This window comes from Onychomys torridus, chromosome 1, assembly GCF_903995425.1.
Source record: "Onychomys torridus chromosome 1, mOncTor1.1, whole genome shotgun sequence".
NCBI classification, from domain to species: domain Eukaryota; kingdom Metazoa; phylum Chordata; class Mammalia; order Rodentia; family Cricetidae; genus Onychomys; species Onychomys torridus.
Genome location: NC_050443.1, coordinates 180,669,661 through 180,690,799, shown reverse-complemented (window position 1 = coordinate 180,690,799; position 21,139 = coordinate 180,669,661). Strand labels below are relative to the sequence as shown.

The 21,139-nt window shown below is 43.5% G+C and overlaps 1 protein-coding gene across 3 annotated transcripts in view; it reads right to left on the bottom strand.

Moving 5' to 3' along the window:
* Positions 1–21,139, bottom strand: part of Grk5 (G protein-coupled receptor kinase 5) — a 215,125-nt gene that overhangs the window by 49,497 nt on the left and 144,489 nt on the right. For all 3 annotated transcript variants that reach the window (XM_036174650.1, XM_036174668.1, XM_036174658.1), the window contains 2 exons: positions 16,654–16,766; positions 3,576–3,653 (listed from right to left, as the gene is read on the bottom strand). In XM_036174650.1, the coding sequence (XP_036030543.1) occupies positions 3,576–3,653; positions 16,654–16,766 (191 nt within the window). The remainder of the gene's footprint in view (positions 1–3,575; positions 3,654–16,653; positions 16,767–21,139) is intronic.

The window sequence follows — 21,139 nt, the reverse complement described above, 5'->3', positions numbered from 1 at the left end:
TTTTATATGAGTGAGTGTTTTCCTGCATGTATGCATGCACACCACTTGTGTATCTGGTGCTCGGAGAGGCCCATGAAATGTTCTCCTTTCCCTTCTTTTTCACCTCTCCCTTTCAGATTTGGCAACATGGCCTCCTAGAAGCTCCCCTGGTTCATTGGCTGGGCTGTCAGCTTCTTGGGACTCACTTTCCATCTGAAGAAGGGCCTATGCCGATGATGATTTAGTTTGGGGGCACTGGCTCTGGGGCTTCACTGAAGCCATCAGCCTCCAGATCAGACCCTCACCCAGACCTTTGCTTCCCCTGTACCTGGGCCTCTGCATCATTGAGAAGTGAAGGAGGCTTTTGAGAAAGCTCCTCCAGGGAAGGCTGAGAAGGCAGTCCAAAATTTATTGTAGGAAAACACTCAACCCAGGGGATGGCCTCCCCCAGGTCCTTGGACAGCAGCAGATGGTGTGGTTTAAATTTCAGAAATTGAGGAGCACTTAAGGAAAAAAAAATGTTGGCAAGCATCAAGGCACTTATAAAACCATGTAAGCTGATGAGGGAATCCAGGGCTCCTGTCTCTAGAAGATGAGGCAACATGAACAGAGGTATGGAACCTGAAGACTCAGATAAGGGTCTTCTGACAGAGGCTTCTGCACTAGGGAAAGAGAAAGAGGAGCAGGCCCAGTGCTTTCTGATACCCTACACTGAGACAGACCACAGAGCCTACTCCCTTTGGGGCAAAGGAAACTCTCTACCCTCACTAGATGACCAGAGGTAGGGGACTGAATGGGAGGAATGGTAAACGGTGCTCCTTGGGAAAGACCCAGAATTCCTAAATCACAAAGATTAGGATCAAGTCCTGGCCTTGCCACTTTCTAGCTGTGTGAACTGGGAAGTGACAGCTGGCAAGCCTCCCCTTCTTCAGCTGTAGGATGGAGTATCTACAGTAATATAATAAAAAGGACTCTGAGCTAGTGCTTGAAACAGCAAATAAACAGTACTTGTCAGCTGCCATTGTTTTGGGTGTACACATGTAGGTGGCAGCCTCATTGGTGGTGCAAATGAAGAAGAGGACCAGGCTTCATAAACTTGTGGTAGGACAATGCCTTGGTAGAGGGTGGTAAAGACTTCATGGGCTGACAGCATGAGTTCTGAGGTCTATAGGCCCTGCCTGCCTATATGTGTACAATCTGGAAGCCTGGCATACTAGAAGCTCAGCCAGGGAGCTGTTGTCACCATCATCCCCCAGGATACTTTCTCCCCTTAGGAGCATTGCCTCCAGACTTGAGACATCTATTCACACTCAGAGTGTTTGCTGTGTTTTACATGGTGGCTACACCAGAAGTGCAGCCACCTTCAGCTGCTTCATATGCCATGTCTGTGGGTCAAGAGGATGAACCACTTGTATGCTGACATTAATAGCATGCTATTCAATGGCTCACAGATGGAGGGTGCAGCCATATTGTCAGGTCATACACTGGCCAGAGCAAGCTGGGCAGTTTTTGCTTTGAGAGGCATTTTATCAGCATTAATTCTGCTGGTTCTATACAGGATTAGTGATGCCTGCAGGTCCCATAAACAGAAGTGTGTGACTAGGATAGAAGCTAAGGGGAAGAAGAACCAGTGCAGAAGCAAGAACGAGATTTATAATATATCAGAGGTGGCCACTCAGTAGACATTTGGAGAAGCAGAATTATACGGGTTACACATTTGGCTATAACACTGAGTTTGGCATGGAAAGGATATGGCCATGCCAATTGTAATCACTGAGGAACACACCTGCTTGAGAACAGGTACTAAGTATTGAGAGAGAATGGTGGTTAGGACTTTGTCCTGCGGATGTGGTGACTTGGTCTGTCATTAACCTGGGACATCCATTGAGGAACTGTGCCCAATGTCTAGGGGACTGAACACAATGATCATTGGCCCCAAGGGGTAAGAAACTGTTCACAAAGATAGCTCTTATCTCTAGAGTTGATGGTCTGCACCAGTTGAGTCCAATAGGGAAGCTACTTTTCAAAAAGGAAAACTAAAATTGGTTATGGTTACTCATGTTTACAATCCTACCAAGTAGGATACTGAGGCAGGAGAATTAAATATTTGAGGGCTGGGGAGATGGCTCAGTGTGTAAAATCACTTGCCACCAAGCCTGATGACCTGAGTTTGAGCCCCAGGTCCCACATGGTGGAAAGAGATAAATGACTCATGAAATTCTCTTTAACCTCTGTGCATGTCATGGCATATATGTGTGTGTGTGTGTGTGTGCGCGCGCACACACACACACACTGCAAATTTAAAAAATGTTTGAAGTTAGACTGCACACTGAGTTCTTAGCCAGCCTGGAATAGTGAGTTATCTCAAAAAAACAAAACAAAAAAAAAAAAAGGTGGTAGAGAGAGGAGGTAGATGTTTCTAGGGTTCACTCAGCTAAAGCAGCTTGACCAAATAGGTAGAACAGCTATGACCAGATCATTAAATGGGTCAAGTCAGTGTTATAAACCACCACCAACTCACCAAATGAGTTTCATTAAGGTTGTGTCTTTCTCCTTCCTCCAGCAACCATTAACTGGTTATAGATACTTGGGGAGGAGTGGGTAAGGCCTCATGAGCCCTTCCTCCTTTGTGACAGGCTCCATCTTATAGATCTTGTGTAGGTAACTACAGTGACTGTGAGGTAATGACTACAACTGCCAGGCAGTGGTGGTACATATCTTTAATTGGAAGGCAGAGGTAGACAGATCACGTGATTTTGGGGCCAGCCTAGTCTACATAGAGTTCCAGGACAGCCAGAGCTATACAGAGAAACTTTGTCTTGAAAAACAAAACAAAACAAACAAAAAAGAGTCCAAAAACTATGTTAACTATGTCTTGCCTAAAAGACAGTGCTCCATAACACTCCAACCCTTCCTTTGGATATTACATTCTTTCCACTCCTTCTTCCATGATGTAACCTGAGCCTTGAAGAGAACAAAATAGATGAGGGCTCCTCAACAGTCATTTATTCTCAAAAGAACATTTTCTATAATGTAACAAAAGGCAGCAGATACTAGAAAATCAAGGTTACCTGGCCTGTAGGGGCTGTGTCATTAGTTTCTTCAACAACTGGATAGATATTAAGGTCAGAGTAGACTCCTGTTCTTCAGTATTCTCTAGAACACACTTCAGAATTCCCTAATTTCTCTCAAGGATTCCCCTCATTTCCCAGTTCTAAACTGCTTGATGGACCTCTCCCTCCTGGTCATTCCTGGCCCTGACCCTCCCCATCATTTTACTGGAACTGCATTCTGCTGAGACCTTTTTTCTGTGCACTTCCAACCCCAATTTTAATGAGACTCACCTTCCTGTCTAAATCTGTGGGCAGTGGGCAATAAGAGGATCCTAAGAAGGTACCAGGTTTCCTATCCTATGCCAGGTCCATCCTGAACCACCCACTTCTGACTCTATGAGGTTGGGACATAGTCTGGGTAAAAGTGGAAACTGTAGCACTCTGGGAACCACTGGCAGCCACCATTCATGTATGTCAGGGCTGCCCACATTCCTAGACAGGGCTTCCCATACCTCCCAATGAGAAGTTTGGGAGGACTCTTACCTTTGGAGTGAGGTACTTGGTCATTATTTCCTTCCCCTTCTCTCCAAGTTTTTCATCTGGAGTAACTTCATAGTCTGCCTAAAACAGAAGGAAAAAAATAACAGTTTTGCTACTGAAGTTGAAATAATTATGGAGCCTTGGAACCTCTTGGTCAGGAACCATCTGACCAGTCCCCTCCTCCTGTAGAACAGGAGCACAGAGAGAGGAAGACCTGGCCAGGGAGCTCAAAGTCCAATAAAAAAATTCTACCCTCCATAGGAGTTGATCCAGCCAACCATGAACTGAAACCTCTGAAACCATGAGCCCAAAAGATTTCTGCTACAAATTTGATTTTTCTAATAGAAAATAGAAATAGAAATTGACAAAAAAGAAACATGGGGAGTTTTCTATAGGATCTTATCAGAACATTAAAAGAACCAGCTAAAATGACAAGGGAACAAAAACTGTTATTTATTTTTAAGGGAAATAGGTTTACAACTTTAAATGATATAGTCTAGCAGTTCTCAATCTGTGGGCCACAATCCCTTTGGGGGTCCCATATCAGAAATTTACATTATGATTTTTTTCCAGTTTTTTGAAACAGGGTATCACTGTGTAGCCCTGGCTCTCCTGGAATTCACTCTGTAGACCAGGCTGGCATCGAACTCATAGAGATCTGCCTGCCTCTACCTCCCAACAGCTGGGATTAAAGGTGTGTGCCACCACCACTGGGCCACATTCTTAACAGCAGCAAAATAATGGTGAAGTAGCAACAAAATGATTTTATGGTTGGGGATCACCACATGGGGAATTGTATTAAAGGGTCTCAGCATTAGAAAGATTGAGAACCATCATAGTGAGGAGGCCATGGTAGAGTTCATGGTGGCAGGAATGGGGACCCAGGTTAATCACATTTTGTTAGACCAGGAAGCAAAACTCAGGCTGAAAGTATAATTGGACCATAACATGCAAGACTTGCCACTAGAGCACCATGTCAGCCACAGGGCCTAACCCCTTTGTCCCAAAGGTTCTATAACCTCCACAAACAGAATCACCATACTAGGGACTAAGTGTTCAAACACAGGAGGCAGTGGAAACATTTGACATCCAAACCAAAACATTCTGTCTTTGGCCCCATAGGCTCTCAGTTATCTCATAAAGCAAAATCCATGCAACACAACTTTAAGAGTCTCCTTAGTGTTTATGGTTCCAAACATGTTCAAAAGTCCAAAAGCTTTTCTGAGACCCCTGAAACACAAGACATACTCTTAGCTGTGATCCCTATAAAAATTAAAAAGTTACATTCTTCTAATATAAAGTGGTAGAATAAGCATTCCCATTCCAAAAGGAAGGAACAGGAGAAAAGCAAGACTGAACCAAAGCAAGAATGAAATGTAGCACAGCAAGCACCAAACACTGTAGCTTCATGTCCAGCATCTAGGGTTTGTGGCAACAACATATGAGCTCCAACAGACTTGACCAGTACAACTCCTACAGTCCTGTCAACTACAACACATGTGAATTCCCTGCAGGGACAGTGTGGCTTGTCAGAAATTTCCTGGCCTCATTGGCCTTTTCCTGGAACCCTGGTACAAGCCTCCATGACCCTGTAACTCTTGCATTCAGGATGCCTGCAAAGTTAGCACTATGTAGAGGTGCCGTCAGGTTCTGCTGCTAGCTCAAGATGTATCCAGAACCCCTTTTTATTAAGGCTGCATTGGGTCTCTGAATGTCTGCTCAGATACTCTGGGAAAGCATAGTAAGCTGCCTTGGAAGCTTTATAGTCTCAGGCACCCCCGCCCCACATACATACACAAACACCCCACACACTTTACTTTCAACTCAATTTCCATTTTTATGTCCTGGAGCCTTCTATGAGTGAGCTCTCATCTTCAAGACCCCTTTCCTATTGTTCCTGTGCTCCATGATGCTAATCTCTCTAGCAATTATAGCTACTTTTATCCTTAGCTTTTTCTGTGCCTGCCCCATCTACAACTTTAAGTACACTCATACATTCTTTCCTTCACCAAATTCAACATTTTTCATATCTATCTGTTCTAATTTTGCTCAGATTTTTTCTTTAAATCAAACTAAAAGAAGAGAGGAAAAACCAGGCCACAGTCTGACTATACTGTTAATGAAATTTCTTCCATTAAACATACTAAAAATATAGGATTTTATCTCAGACCTAGGTAAAATGTAGCCAGATTCTTTGTCAGAAGTGGCCTCTAGCCCAATTACCCATAGAATTTGTTTCTCTCTGATTCCTTGTGGGCCTAGCCTTTACTACATTTGTACCAGCATTTAGATCTTCTGAACTCCCACCAGAATGGCCCATTAAATTCTACTTACTATATTCTAGCCTGCAGCTCCAAACTCTTCTACATGTCTTTGGTCAACCAATTCTGAAGGCCTACAAACCACATGGTTAGGTCTATCACAGTAATAATCCCCTTTCTCAGCACTAACTTTTTTTTTGTTTTAATTACTTTCTGTGTTGCAATAACAAAATTCAAAAGCAAATTAAGAAAGGAAGAATTTATTCTAGCTTAAGTTTTAAAGAATATATTTAATCATGATTGGGAAGGCATAGTGAAGTTCATGGCAGCAGTAGCCTAAAGCTGAATCCATCACATTTTGACAGATCAGGAACCAGGGACTCAAAGGATACCATTCTACACTATTTAGTAGTGAAAAGCCACTTGCCCAGAGTTGTGAAGCCAGAGGTGGCATGGCTGGGGCTCTGAACTCCATACTCAAAACTCTTTCTTGGAACCATTAAGAGACTTAGAACTCCAGGTCACTGGTAAATTCAGGAAATTCCAAGCTCTAAAGAAATCAGAAAATCAAAGTTTACATGTTCCCTGAGCCAAGAAGGGCTCCTTCACTCATCCAATGCACTTGCTAAATGTGTAACAAGAAGCTTGAGTGAGTTTGCCTTTCTCATTTAGTCAAAGCAACTAATTGCAGATGGTGTATAACCACTTCAAAACCTACCACCTGACAATTTGTCAGCCTACAGACCAAAAAGTCATGGGAAATGACCAGTGTGGACAGGTCTGCAAGCATTCAACGGTACAGTAGATACTAGGCCCTTCTTGCCAAATTGAAGGCAACTCACAGCTCAGGATCTAAGTTCTAGTCTCCTTATTCCTGCCAAAAGACCCTCCTGGAAATAAAAAAATAAATAAATAAAGTCAAGAAGCATGTGGAAGGTCCACAGAGGGAGCAGCACATTTTTATCCAAAGCAAACAAGTTCCTTTGCCTTGATGCCAATCTTCTAATAAAAGAGCCAAGATCCACAACTCTGCAATGTATAAACATGAAACATATGACCATTTCGGCTATAGTGTGGTTGCTCTAGAAGATATTCAACCACTTATTTTATAGGCTAGAACTGAGGCTCAGAGAGGCAAAGAACTTGCCAATGTTCACACAGCCAGTAGTAACAGAGTAAAGACTGACCCACTAGGACCTGATTTCCACTGTGCCACCAGGTCACAGCACATCTCTCCTATAGCCAATCCCTTATCACCAGCAAAAGGAGGCTTAGACTACTGCAACTTTCATGATGTCTTGATTTGACTGATGAATTTCTGAGATGCTTTAAGGAGAGGAGGTAGCTATTTCTTCTTGATTCTTCCTGTTACCTTCTTCCCCTATATTCCCAACAATCTCCCCTAAAATTCAGATGGTACACATACATACACACCTGTGTACACACACACACACACACACACACACACACACACACACACACACACATACACACACACAGAGTGAGAGTGAGAGAGAGTGAGAGAGACAGAGAGAGAGACAGAAAGAGAGAGAGAGACAGAGACAGAGTCAGAGACAGAGATTGAGATTGATTTATTCCACATGATGCATTGATGACAGACTTGCCAAACATGGCAGGTATGACTGTTCCCAATATACAGAGGAAAACACTGAGGTTCCAAGCTTCAAATATAGCAGAGCTGGTACCAAAAGAGCTTCAACACTAAGGCCAACCTTTCTTTTCCAGGAGCAAAGAAGCACCCAGTATCCTGTGTTCCTGGAAGCCTCACCCTGTGGTCTGGCACATCAATATAGCCAGACTGCTTTATAGGTCCAGGTCCCTGGGCAAATGGCTGACCATTTGTGGTAACTAAACCCCACTCTGAACACTGAATTTGCACTGTCCCAAAATACATCTATAAAGGTAGTTCTATTTAACCAGACGGAGATCTGGGGCTCACTGATCAGGCTCAGTGACCAGCTAAAAATATTATTGCTCTGGGTTCTAAAAGCCATGTTAAAAAAGAAAATAATATCACATTCAGGTCAGCTTTCTCCCAGTAGAGGCCAGATGGGAGCAAAGCTCCACTGGAAGGCAGCTGGGAGCACTTGGGGACAGGCCTTCCCACTCCTGGATCAAAAGGCCTTTTTTGACGAGACTATGTCAGGCCACCACTACTTGAGAAGCATTAGTTTTGGGAGGCAGAAAACCACAGAAAGGTGCCAGCTGGTTTTTTCACACTGATTAAGTCACCTAGAGTGACAGGTCTTGTCTCTGGAATGATCCCAATGAGGGCTGGGGCCAGTGGGGACAAGTCCTGAGAGGCCACCTAAAGAGAGAAGGTGCCATGATGGATGGGCTCAAGGCAGATCACATGACACAAGGCTGTAACCAGTCCAGAAACCATCTTTTTGCCAATATTCCTGTCCAGTAGTGGGGAAAAGCTCCAATTAGTTTATACCAGCTCATTCTAGAAAATGGAAGCAGCAAATAGTAGTTTATACCAAGAGTCTAGAAATTTCCAAAAATGGCAGGCAGATGATAACTTTACAGAAGATAAATAGCTATGTGCTGTGTAATAAACTCATAATTCTAGCTCTTGGCAGTTGAGGCAGGGGAATCTCTAGTTCTAAAGTCAGCCAAGTCTCCATAGGAAGAACTTGTCTCGTAATTTCTAAAAGACAAGAAAGGAAAACCTAATGCAAGGAATGTCCTTTGAACTCCATCTAAAGATGACACCTTCCCACCAGAGTGGGTAGTAGGCCATGCCATGTCCCCTACCACAGCAGAAGAGATTCTAGACATCTTCTTTCCTGACCATCTGAGTCCTTCCCACTGCTCATAACTCAGTGCCCTTGGAGGCTATTTCTTCTTTCAATTCACTCCAGGTGCAAACAAGGCAGGCAATACTTCACCATCTTCTCTGCGATTTATAACAAATGAAGGATGGCCTTGAGGAACAGGTGCTGCCCTGACATAAGGAGCAAAATGCTCTGCTGAGTTCAGACAACAAAAGATTAGTCATCTATCTGTGCTGCCAGAGCACTAACATCACTAGCTTCTAAACCTGCTATTTTATGCTCTGGGCCTGCTTAAACTTCATCATCATCTCAGAAAACACCAAGGAAAACAGGTCCTAGCAGGGAAATCCACCCCCCCCCCCGCCATGTTCAAAGGAGCCACTCTGGATCAAGAGCAGCATCTAAGCTGGATGTGGTGGCATATACCTTTAATTCTAACATTTGACGCACAGTGATTTCTGTGAATTTGAGGCCATCCTCCAAACCAGCCAAGGCTATACAGTATACTTTGTCTTTAAGAGAAAACAACAACAAGAGTTTATACTAGTTTCTGCTTTGCCTCAGCAGACTTAGCGTCACCTTCTCTAACGCTGGCAGAAATATGAAGTCAGACATGCCATGAAACTTTGCTATCTCCAGCTTCTGTAATTATTGGTATGGTCAGCTATTCCAAAGCCTGTGATGCAGGCTTGTACCATGCCTGGTCAGCAGTGCTACTCCAAGTAGACCTTTCTGCAGAAACAGCAAGGTCCACCTACACTAGCCCTGGTTATTTGCATGTGCTGACTACAGAGGCTGCTCCTCCAAGCCCTTTCCACCCCATAGAAGGGAAAGACAGTGTGAAAATGAAGTAGTTTTCTCAACTCCCTTTCACCTTGGCATCTCAGTCCCCAGATCTTCTTCTGAAGACCCAGGTTTCACAGACCAGCCTCCTGTTCAGCCCTTCCCTCAACCTAGCATGTCAGAACATGGTGACAGCAGAAGGGAAGTCCACCAGCTGATCTTCTCACCTTGTGTGCACTTTGTAAACTTCCCTGCTATGAACCACATTCACACTTCAAGTGAGTGTCCATTTCCTAGGAAATCCCAGGTGATAGTCTGCACCATGTTGCAGGGGGTAGGCCCCAACCTGGCTTTCTTTCTGCTCTACAGCTATAATGCTGAGCCACTGCATGGGGAACACCCTCAGAGGTCCAGGGTCAGAGGGATCTAGCCTACTCCAAAAGCTGTATCTGCCTGTCATATGTTCCTCATTGAACAGCCCAACCAGGTCACTGTGTCATCTTTACACAGCATATGAGATGGGATCTGTGAGAGAAGGGAAGAACAGATCCCTAGCTATGCAAAACTAAAACTACCAGGAATGACCTTTGGACCTTAGCCTGTGAGTAATGTATGGGTTAAAGCAGGTACTGAATAGAAGGGAGGAGGAAAGAGCCACTGGATCTCCCAAGAGGGAGGTGAGAAGTCCCAGTATCACAGAGTCTCACATCAGAGGAGCTCTAGTATACCACCTCTTGTCTGTCCCACATTCCTCTTCTGAAACTCAGACTCAGATGGCTCTCCATCCTCTCCCCCAATGACTGCTTTTCCTCTACCCCCACCTCCCAGAATGAGTTCCCCACAATCAAGCTCATCAGACCACCACACAAAAGCCTGTCTCTGTCACTCTGAATGAAAGTAACCTCAGACTAAATGAATTCAGGCAAAACTTTGCTTTCTTGGCTCCTAGGACCAAGAGACACACACACAAGTTAGAGGACAACTTTTGTGAATTGATTCTCTTCATCCATGGTGGCAACTGGGGATGAAACTCAGGTCATCAGTCTTGGTAGAAAGCACTATTACCCTATGATCCATTTCACCAGCTTCACATCCTCTCCAGCATAAGCTGTCTTCAGTGTTTTTGATCTTAGCCATTCTGACGGGTGTAAGGTGGTATCTCAGCATCGTTTTGATTTGCATTTCCCTGATGCTTAGGGATGTTGAGCAATTCCTTAAATGTCTTTCAGCCATTTGAGCTTCCTCTGTTGAGAATTCTGTTTAGTTCTATAGCCCATTTCTTAATTGGACTGTTGGGCATTTTGATGTCTAATTTCTTGAGTTCTTTATGTATTCTGGATATCAGCCCTCTGTTAGATGTGGGGTTGGTGAAGATCTTTTCCCATTCTGTAGGCTATCACTTTGTCTTATTGACCGTGTCCTTTGCTCTACAAAAGCTTCTCAGTTTCAACAGATCCCATTGATTGATTGTTTCTCTCAGTGTCTGTGCTACTGGTGTATATTTAGGAAGTAATCTCCTATGCCAATGCATTCAAGACTACTTCCTACTTTGTCTTCTATCAGGTTCAGAGTAACTGGATTTATGTTGAGGTCTTTGATCCACTTGGACTTAAGTTTTGTGCACAATGACACATATGGATCTATTTGCAGCCTTCTACACATTGACATCCAGTTATGCCAGCACCATTTGTTGAAGATGCTTTCTTTTTTCCATAGCCCCCTACTTTAAACTTACTCTATGAAAGAAGAACTTTCACTCAATCCACTGACTCCAGAGCAAGGCTTCCTTCATTTGTCTCAGCTCATAGGCTCAGCTCTGCTCTAATAATCAACTGTAGTCTAGGCTGGCATCATTTGGAACAGTCATATAATTAGGAAATAGAAGTAGGACATCTAGAAGACTGGACAATTCTACAAGTGTCCACTAGATGACTCCATTTTAGAAGAAGCACTCTTTTCAGATAACCTTGAGTCTATAGGGTCTGACTTTGCCAACTCCTGTAGGTCTTTTTGCATCTAGAGAAGTAGGACCTTCAGGCTGGGGATATAACTTAGGTTAGGCAGAGTACTTGGTTGGCCTGCACAAAGCCCTGGGTTCAATCACCAGTACCATATAAAACCAGGTTTGGTGATGCACACCTTTAATCACAGCACTTAGGAGCTGGAAGCAGGAGGATCAGAAGCTCAAAATCATCCACAGTATTTTCGAGACCAGCCTGAACTATATATATATATCCTGCCCTCCCCCCTCAAAAAAAGGGAAAAAATAGAACAGTAACAGAAAGACAAAAAGAAGCAGAATACTTACTGTCCTAGTAAGGTAGAATTATGAAAAATTATTTTACATAATTCCAAACAATCAGGCATAAAGTCACTAATTATGTGTGCTCATGTGTAATTCTAGGCCAATGAAAGGCTTTGCTTGACATTTTAGCATTTTCTGACAAGAGGTTTCTTTTGTTATTGCATCATCTTTGAAACTGCCAGCTAACAAAATGGGCTCAGCAACTCTTGCCTCAGGTTCTGGAGAATTCTCTTCTCATGTTGACTCATGTACCTGCTAACAGCAGGGCAACAGCAGCATGGATGCTCTGAGATCATGTTGCAGCTCCTACTATGCTACTGTATTTCTTAATCTGGAGAGCCAGCCATGGTGTGAAGATGCTCAAGCCACCCCATGGCGAGAGCTGTCAGGAGAATAGCCAGCACCAACTTGTCAGCCATGTGAATAACTGGGAAGCAGACCCAGCCAACATCTCAGTGTGATCCTTCCAGATCCTTGAGCCAAGAACACCTTCTACACCATCCCAGAGTTCCTAACATACAAGACTATGAGCTAATACATAGTATTACTTTTTTCATTTTTTTTCCTTTTATTGAAAATAGGTTCTTTTCTCATACAATACATCCTAATTACAGCTTCCCTCCCAGTTCCTCCCCACTTCCCCTCCCCTTGGGACCCAGTCCCTTTCTGTCTCGCATTAGAAAAGAACAGGCTTCTATGAGACAACAACTAAACATGGCAAAATAAAATATAATGAGATGAATAAAAAACATCACATCAAGGCTGGACCAGGCAATCCAAAAAAAGAAGAGGAGCCTCAATAGCAGGCACAAGAATCAGAGACCTACTCTAATACATTGATTCCTACTCTTAACAGCTCTCTGAATTTTATAGTTGGTGCTGCTTACTTCTTTTGACATTTTCTTATCTGCTGATATTTGATCTTTTCTTTATCCCAAAATTTAGGCTCCAATGTGGTAAAGTATTGTGGAATACTATTTTAACTGTGTAAAGGTGTGTTACATTTGTTTCTGCTGTTTTTGTTACATTTGTTTGATTAAATAAAATTAATCTGTGGTCAGGAAGCTGAGTCAGCAACTAACTGACAGGAAGTGGTAGGGAGGAGCTAAGTGTAGCATGGGTTCTTTAGTGGGGGCTGAGCAGAAGGAAGGCTGTTTTTTGGAAGATGCAAGCAAGGAGAAAAGGTTAGCTATTAGCTATTCAGCCTCTCTGAGCTAGCAGATTTCATCCAACCTTTGAATCCTGAGTTCTACAGGATAGAGATTTAGCAGTGCCTAAGGAAACAGAATTCCTGGCCTGGCTGTGGCTGTTCTGCTGGTAGCTATGGAGTTGGAATTGGCAGTTGGGACAGTAGTTTCTTAAGGTGCAGCCACCATAATGACTGCAAAACACTGAAAAAGAACTTGCCTTTTCCATTTACTATACAGCCCCAAACTGCAGAAGACAGTCTCACTTGTAGGAGACACCCAATAAATACATGCCAAGCAAACCAGGCTCAATATCCAACCTTCCCTCACACCCCAAGAAGAGACTAGCAAACTTTGGATCTTGTCAAAATGTGTTTTTCACACGTGACCAGCCAGTGGTTAAGGTCTCCAGAAAGGATGTTTAGGGAGCAACCTATCTAGTTTGAAGATGCTCATGGTAAGATCTTCTTAGCCTGTGGGGATGACACTAGCCTGAGCCACCATCCAGTCCCTAGACAGATAACCAAACCTTTCTTTGCCTTCTAGAGGTCAGACTTAGGTTACTGACTCTGCCTCTCAATGAGAGAACTGTGGAAGCCATTTGACAGCCTAGACTCGGGTGAGTTAGCTGCACTATCTGAGGAGTAATACACATGGACTCTACCCTCAAAACAACTGCCACTGTTTGTACTTGGCCTGAGTAATGCAGATGATGAGACTTCAGAAGAGCACTTCTTGGGCTTTGTCATAGCCCTGTGAAGAAAACTTAGTTTTAATAAGCTCCACTTAGTGAAAATTTAACAGAGAGGTAAGAATGCTGAGGATGGCACTGGCTAAGGCCCTAAGTTTCCAGTGTGCTAATTAACTGCAATGCCAAGGATGCTATTACTTCCCACCTCCTTCATCCAGTCAAAATTAAAGAAAAAAATAATAATTTCAGATGAGAAGTTATGTTGGCACCAGAAAATTCAGCAAAGTCCTCAAATATAAAAGGAGTCCAGAGGCTAATTATGACAACAGGTGGCAATGAAAGGGACTTACTAAGGGACAGGCCAGCTCTAAACAGGGGGCTCTGCCCAGGTGTTTTTAGAGCATTTAATCTATTAATGCAAGAGACAGACTCCCATTTCCTTTCTAATAAACAGCTCTTGGTACTGGCCCAGTAAGAAGGGAAGGACTACACAATCAGAATGAAACTGAGTATCCATTGAGTTTTATTTCTTCCCTTCTCATGGACTAGATGCACCTAATAGAACACATGGTTGGAAAATTCCACCAGCTCCTCAGCTCAGCCTGACCCTGCTCTGCCTCATCAACTCTTCAGACAGGTCTCAAGGTTGTGGCCACCTCATCTTTTCCAGATGGGGAACAGCCTTGGTCCTGTACTTGCAGACACTGGTCATCATTGCTGCTCCAGCTGCCTCTACCTGCTGGGCAAAACAGCTCCCACAGCCCTAAGCTTTATGTCTCAGCTGTATAGTGACTATTCCTGGTTTTTCCATTCCTAGCCCAAGCCTTCCTGTGAGCTCCAGATCTAGATACCTATCTCTCTTGAAGTATCTTCACATGTATGTCTATTAAACTCCACTGAGTGCTGAAGAGGCTCGGACTATGACATGAAACTCTTGATCTTCTCTCAGCATGACCTCCCCAGATCAGTTCCACAGATAGCAAAACACAAATCATAAAGTGTACAAAAGAATCAGAAATTTATACACTCATATTTGATTATAATAAAGAAAATTTTAGCTGTAATAACAGTATTGTGGTGTGAGTTTTCCTTCTTTCTTTTTTCTTGCATGTGTTGTTTTTATGCATTGCTGGAGATGGAACCCAGGTCTTTTTGTATGTACTAGGCCAGAGCTCTGTCACTGAAACAAATCCTAAGCTGTTGTGGTTTGAATAAGAATGGCTCCCATAGGCTCATACATTTGAATGCTTCGTCATCAGGGAGTGGAACTACTTGGGAGGATTAGGAGATATGGCCTTGTTGGAGGAAGCGTGTCATTGGGGGTGGGCTTTAAGGTTTCAAAAGACCATGCCAAGCCCAGAATGTGTGTGTGTGTGTGTGTGTGTGTGTGTGTGTGTGTGTGCGCGCGCACGCGCGCGCGCATGTGCCCCCATCTCTCTCTCTCTCTCTCTCTCTCTCTCTCTCTCTCTCTCTCTCTCTCTCTCTCGGATGTAGCTCTCAACTATGTTCCAGCATCTACCTGCATGCTGCCATGCTTCCCTTCCCACCATGGTGGTAATAGACTAAATCCCTGAAACTGTAAGAAATCCTCCAGTTAAATGCTTTCTCTTATAAGAATAGCCATGGTCATGGTGTCTTTTCACAGCAACAGAACACTGACTAAGACATAAACCCTTAGTCATTTTTTGGTTTTATTTTGTTTTAAAGAACTCTTAATCTTTAAAGATATATACTGAAAACTTCACAGATGAAACAATTTTGATAGCTGATACTTGCCATAAACCACTGCTGAGAGGAGGGTGGAAGTCTGGACTGATCACTGTTGAAGTGAGGTGAAAGGCACATGAGGGCTAATTACATTACACAGCTGACTTTTACTTTTTTAATAGTCTGAAACTTTCCATAATAACTTTTCAAAAAAATCACCAGGCCCCACTCTCAGAGATCCAAATTTATTAGTCTGGGCTTCAGCTTAGGCACTGGTAATTTTTAAGGCTCCCGGTGTTTTTAATACTCAGTCATGGTTGAGAACTAGCTTGATCATTCAAGTGAAAGATGCCAGGGCCTGTGTCAGGACTAGGGCTGGGGTAGAGCCCACAGGTGATGAAAAGGGCTCAAGAGGTCAAGGAGCTGAGGCACATGCTTCCCAAACACAGGGGAAGAATGAGGAAGAGGGAAGAGTTAAGGGCACTGCAAAGACTTCAGCTTCCAGGAACTGCAGAGCAAGGAACACTCAGGGCTGGGAGTTTGGGGGACAGGGAAGAAGTGGCTGCATGGTGTGTTGACTTAATAGAGGTAGTGGAACTTCAGTCTACCCTAGTAGTTTTGCTTATAGATCTAGAGACAACAGGGAAACTCTGAAGAGACATAAAAAACTTGAGCCCTGTGGGGAATAGAGGTAGAGGCCATGTAAGTCTCTAAGAAATGGTTCTATCCTTGAGTGGAGATCCCACTGGCTCCACTCCCTTCACAGGGGTTCTCTATTGCTCTCTCCAGCCACCTAGAGTCCTTAATCTCCATCCACAGATAGAAATCCAAAGGGCAGTTGTCTAGGCTATGAGCTTGAGGGGCCATGACCATCCTGATCAAAGGCTGATATAAATACTGAGTATTTTCATAATCTCCCTAAAAGCTCATGCTTTTGTTAAACAAATGAGACACAACCCAGCTAAAGGAAGTCCTGGAAGCATCAGGCACAGCCATCTGACAGAGACAGTGGGGGCTGGCTTGAAACAGCCAATGGGCACTCACTGAACAAGTGTTTACTGATGGTGCCTGTGTGTTCAGGGAGCACTGCCGGATGGGGTGGACAAGAAGCTCAAAAGCCAAAAGTTTGCATTCCCTGGGGAAATAGACTGTAAACTGGTAAACAAAGATACTAGCTGTGCATTTTACCTGAATTTCAGTGGAGGAAGGCAAGAGCTACCTCAACATTAAGAACTTTCACAGTTTCTCACACAACGAGAGTTTAGATTCTTTAGGTTTCAAAACCATCTGGACAAAAACCAATTGCTGATCACAGAAGACCCAACGGCCACTTGGTGGGGACTTACCACTAAGTCCAGAAACTGAATGTAGCAATCCAGCCCAGGCCTGGTTTCACAGAACTGTCGAAAAAGCAGTCTCCCAATTGGTTGCTTGTCGCATAGACTGCAGTAATCTCTGTCTGGAGACAAGACAAGTATGATGAGATCAGTAGAGCATCAGGCAAGGCAATCTGTTACTCTACAATTAGGTCAAGAATCCTGGATAGATGAGACAAGAAAATGGTGAACTTAAGCCATTATCTCATAGGATCTGCCCATACACACACAGAAAGAAGTCTAGAACAAAGAATGGTACCTGGCTGTTTTTCAGTATATGATTTCTATATGGAGACACCAGTGGTTTTGGCAATTATGGCTCCATTCCTTGTCTGGCCTAACAACATGAAACAGAGCCTGATTCTGGTGAGTGGGTGAAGGTGTAAGGCTCATGGCCTAAACCAACTCAGTTAGTACTCTTTTTTGCTCTGGAAGCCAGTGCCTACAATAGTGTCCTTAACCTTGTGTAGAAAGCTACTATGAGAATGAGGCTGAACCCCATGTAGTAGAACTGAGAAAAACGACATATAGAGTTGTCCCTGGTAATGTCCAGATATCTGGGCCAAACCTTGCCTGAAGCTCACAGCACATCTGAAAAACTGAATGCTTAGGGCAGTTTGAAAAAAAATCCTAAATTACTTATAATTCAAAGCATCCTAGTGGATATAATTTTGCATTGAGTTGTTTTGCTTTTTTTTTCTTCCATTTTTACCCTATTGGAACAAAGCCCACTCTTTGAATGCTTCAAATAAAAACTGCATTTCCCAGAGAAACAGGCATAGAAATAGAAAGTGACTACCCTTCAGCCACTTAGCCACCAAGAGGGTTCTGAAGAAGAAACAAGGTGAGCCACCCAACCCCAATGCCAGAAGCTGGAATGCTAGCTCTGGATGTTTCGTTACCTCAATGGCTCACCCTATCCTCTCTTTGACCCTCTTTGTTTTTCCTCATATGAGAAAGTGCATATTCAGGGCTATGACAAGGATTCTTTCCCAGCAATAACACTTAAGCTTCTTTGAGCTTTCCTTGGCTGGAGGATGTTTGAGGAAATGAACACTGAGGCATGCTGTCCCAGATGCTCTGACCTTCTAATCTGCAGCTGTCCTCAAACTGATAGAGCCTGGAAGCAACTTGGTGGAAAGGAAGGGCTGAGTCCTCAGCAGTTATGGAGCAGGAACAACCATTCACTAACAAGGGGGTACCTATTATTAGTCTGGATGTAAGTCTATCCCATCTTCTCTGCTAAGGAACATCCTCTCCAAGTCTGAACAAATCCCCACCAAACCTTCTGGTTCTGGGATGCTGGTACCATCCAAGTTCTGAAAATGGTTTGTGACTCAGACCTAGCAAAACAGAGTCATCTGTCTTCCAGACATAATGACAGGTTCAAGAATGGGTGAATACAACCAGGAGGAGGTGGCATACACCTTTAATCCCAGCACTCAGGAGGCAGAGGCAGGCCAACCTCTGTGAGTCTGAGGTCAGTCTGGTCTACAGAGCAAGTTCTAAGACACACAGAGAAACCCTGTCTCAAGGGGGAAAAAAAAAAAGAATGGGCAAATGACACATCCCCATCCAATCAGAACCTTCATTCTCCTCATCACAAAGATAAGGTTAAGCATGGGCACTTGACTCAGTAATAGCCAAATTGGAGGCCTGTTTCTTGGCCACAACCATAAGTTCAGAAAGTGGCCCATGCCCTAGACCTAGCCACTAAGGTTAGTGCATGTGACCTTAGCCCTGGAGCTGATTCTAGAACTTCCTGGAAAGAGGCTTGCTTATTTCTAGAGTCCTGAGGGTTTAAGACTGATGAGATTTGTTTTTCCTTCCACGCTGCTAAAGCCCAGCCTGAGGCCTGAGCATTCATATCTGACAGTAACTACAAAGAGTAGACATGCATTGTTCTTTGAGCAAACTGCTCAAAAGCACAATATCTCTTACTTGATTTGAGCAAGGTAACCCTGTTTCCAAAAGCAATTATGAAATTTCATGTACTATATTGTGATTCCCTAAGAGTTCATCTGACAGAATTTCTTCCACTACATATGGTGTTTCCTGTCAGTATGGAAACAAGGTTGATATAAACACAGGCACAGTATAAACACTATGTGATTCTGACATAAGCTGTCAGGACCACCCCCTTCCCCAACCCCTTTTACTGCTTCTCCCAACCATACAGAAGATCCCAAGCAAGAAAGCTACTTACTAGCTGGCCAGGAAGAAACCAAAGAACCAGTAATTGTCTTTCTAGACTTTGTTCTCAGTCTCCAATAAGGATTATATATTTTTATCTACAAAAGCAAGTGGAACTGAGATTCCTTTGAAATGGATGTGGCTATAGGAGGAAGAATATGGAAAGGGAAGGTGACAAGAGGAAGTACAAAGCAGAGTTCTTAATGTGGCAAGAACTAATGTGAAGAGCAGATAGATAGTTCCTGCAAAGTCTGATGATAATGAAGTTGGGTGCCCTTGGGGTAGACCCTGTTATAGCAGTTGCTGGCTGTACTATACACAATCAGGTTTTCAGTGTTGCCTGGGAAGTGTCAAGAGGGCAGAAGCCTTTTCTGTCTCTTCATCTGGAAAATCTGGGAAGGTGTACATGTGGGAAACATGCACACTGCATATGCACTACACACATACCAGCTATTATAAGATCTGAAATTTTGCTTTGGGTCCTGTACATCACTGGCATGTCCCACCCAAGCATACCAACTTTGTTCCTTTTCTTCCTTTATTCACCCATTATACTCTCGTCTAAGGTTTCTTGCTTCTCTGTACTAGAAGATTCTCCTAATTTTAAAGGTGACTTCTTGAATTCAGGGCAGAGTAAGTGACCACTACAGGGTGCCACAGAGTTGAAGAAATGGCTTAAAGAAAGTGGAAGGTGTGTTGTCCTTTTTTAAAATGGTTGCTGCCTTTTAAGCCACAGCTGTCTGAATCAGCAACTGGAACTTCACCGCTACCAGCAGCAGTTAGGCCGCAAGGACCTTAGCCAACTCTCGCAAAGCTACAAAGGGAACTTAACTAAACCTCTCTCCCTCTAAAGAACTCAAGATTCAAAGGTTATGATGGAATTTTGCTCTTCAGAGGCTGAATAGCATGTAGCTCACCTCCTTTCCTTGCTCACGACCTCCAAAAAACCCTTGTACTTCTCCTTGACCCTCCTTATAAACCCTTTCTCACCTGGCTCCTCCCTGCCACTTCCGTCTGCTAGTTGCTGACTCAGCCTCCTGACTGCAGGCGAATTTTATTTAATCAAACACATCTTTGCATCATTAAACAAATGTTCCAGAGCATAAACAAAAGTAACACACCCTGATAATATTCTACAACAAAGGTGCTTGGGGACAGGGGCAAGAAACAAAGGAACAAGCATTATTAAGTCATGTTGAGTGGGAGGATGAATTTACCTGGAGATAAGTGTAACTGTCTCTATACCTATGTTCAAACACAGCACACACAGCAATCCTCTTCCCTCTCCATCTTCCCAGGTCAGCCTGACCTTTGCCAAGACATCAACCAACAGAGGGCGGAAGAAGACCAAAGGCCCTGTCCTCAGAACATTCTCCTAGCAATACCTGGGTTCCTGACCTGGGCCTCTCACAATACAAGGGCACTATAGAGAGAAGGTACTGGCAGAAGCAGTCTCATCTATCATATCAAGTAATCATGGGCCTGAATTTCTATGCCTCAGTTTCTTCATCTACAAAATAAAGGCATAAGAATGACCAGCTGCTGAGAGTCCCTTCACAGACTGGAGCCCTCCTTACCTGTCAGTTTCACAAATGATTAGAGATCTCAAGGCAGACTCCAAGGTCAACACTGAAGCTCAATTTTACCCAGTATTCCAAAGCTCTGCTTTGGTCCACCCCTGGTGATAATACCTAGTCTAGTGTCTGTCTCCCTCCCTGAATCTAAGGCAAAGGTTAGCAAAAATTTTTAAAGACCAGTAGTAAATATTTTAGCTTTTGAAGGCTATATGGTTTGGGTCATAGTTGTTCAACAATGGAATTGTAATGAAAGTCCCCCTGGCACTGAATGAATTGTCTATAGGTTTGGCTGTGTCTAATAAAATTTTATTTACAAAAGAAGGTGGAGGGTCACAATTTGATCACATGCTAATCCATGTTCCCAAGCCCTTGGGCCTCCAGCCCCTTTACAATGTAATATGATGCTGACCTGATTCCTCTAACATAGCTGCCTCCTTCCTAAAGCCAGGGGAATGTCTGCTGTCTTGAAAAACCTAAGTACTGAAAACATGCTTGTAACCTGAGTATATGACCAACAGTAAAGGAAAGCAGGTCTGAAGTCAGAAAAGCCAGCCAAGTCCATTCCCAGTGGAACCAAGACCCTCCAGAGTCTGGTGACCCCTGGAAAGGACATATATCAATAAACATAGGAAAAACCATGATCATGCAATCAAATACCACTTAACACTTAAGCCACACAGCTAGAC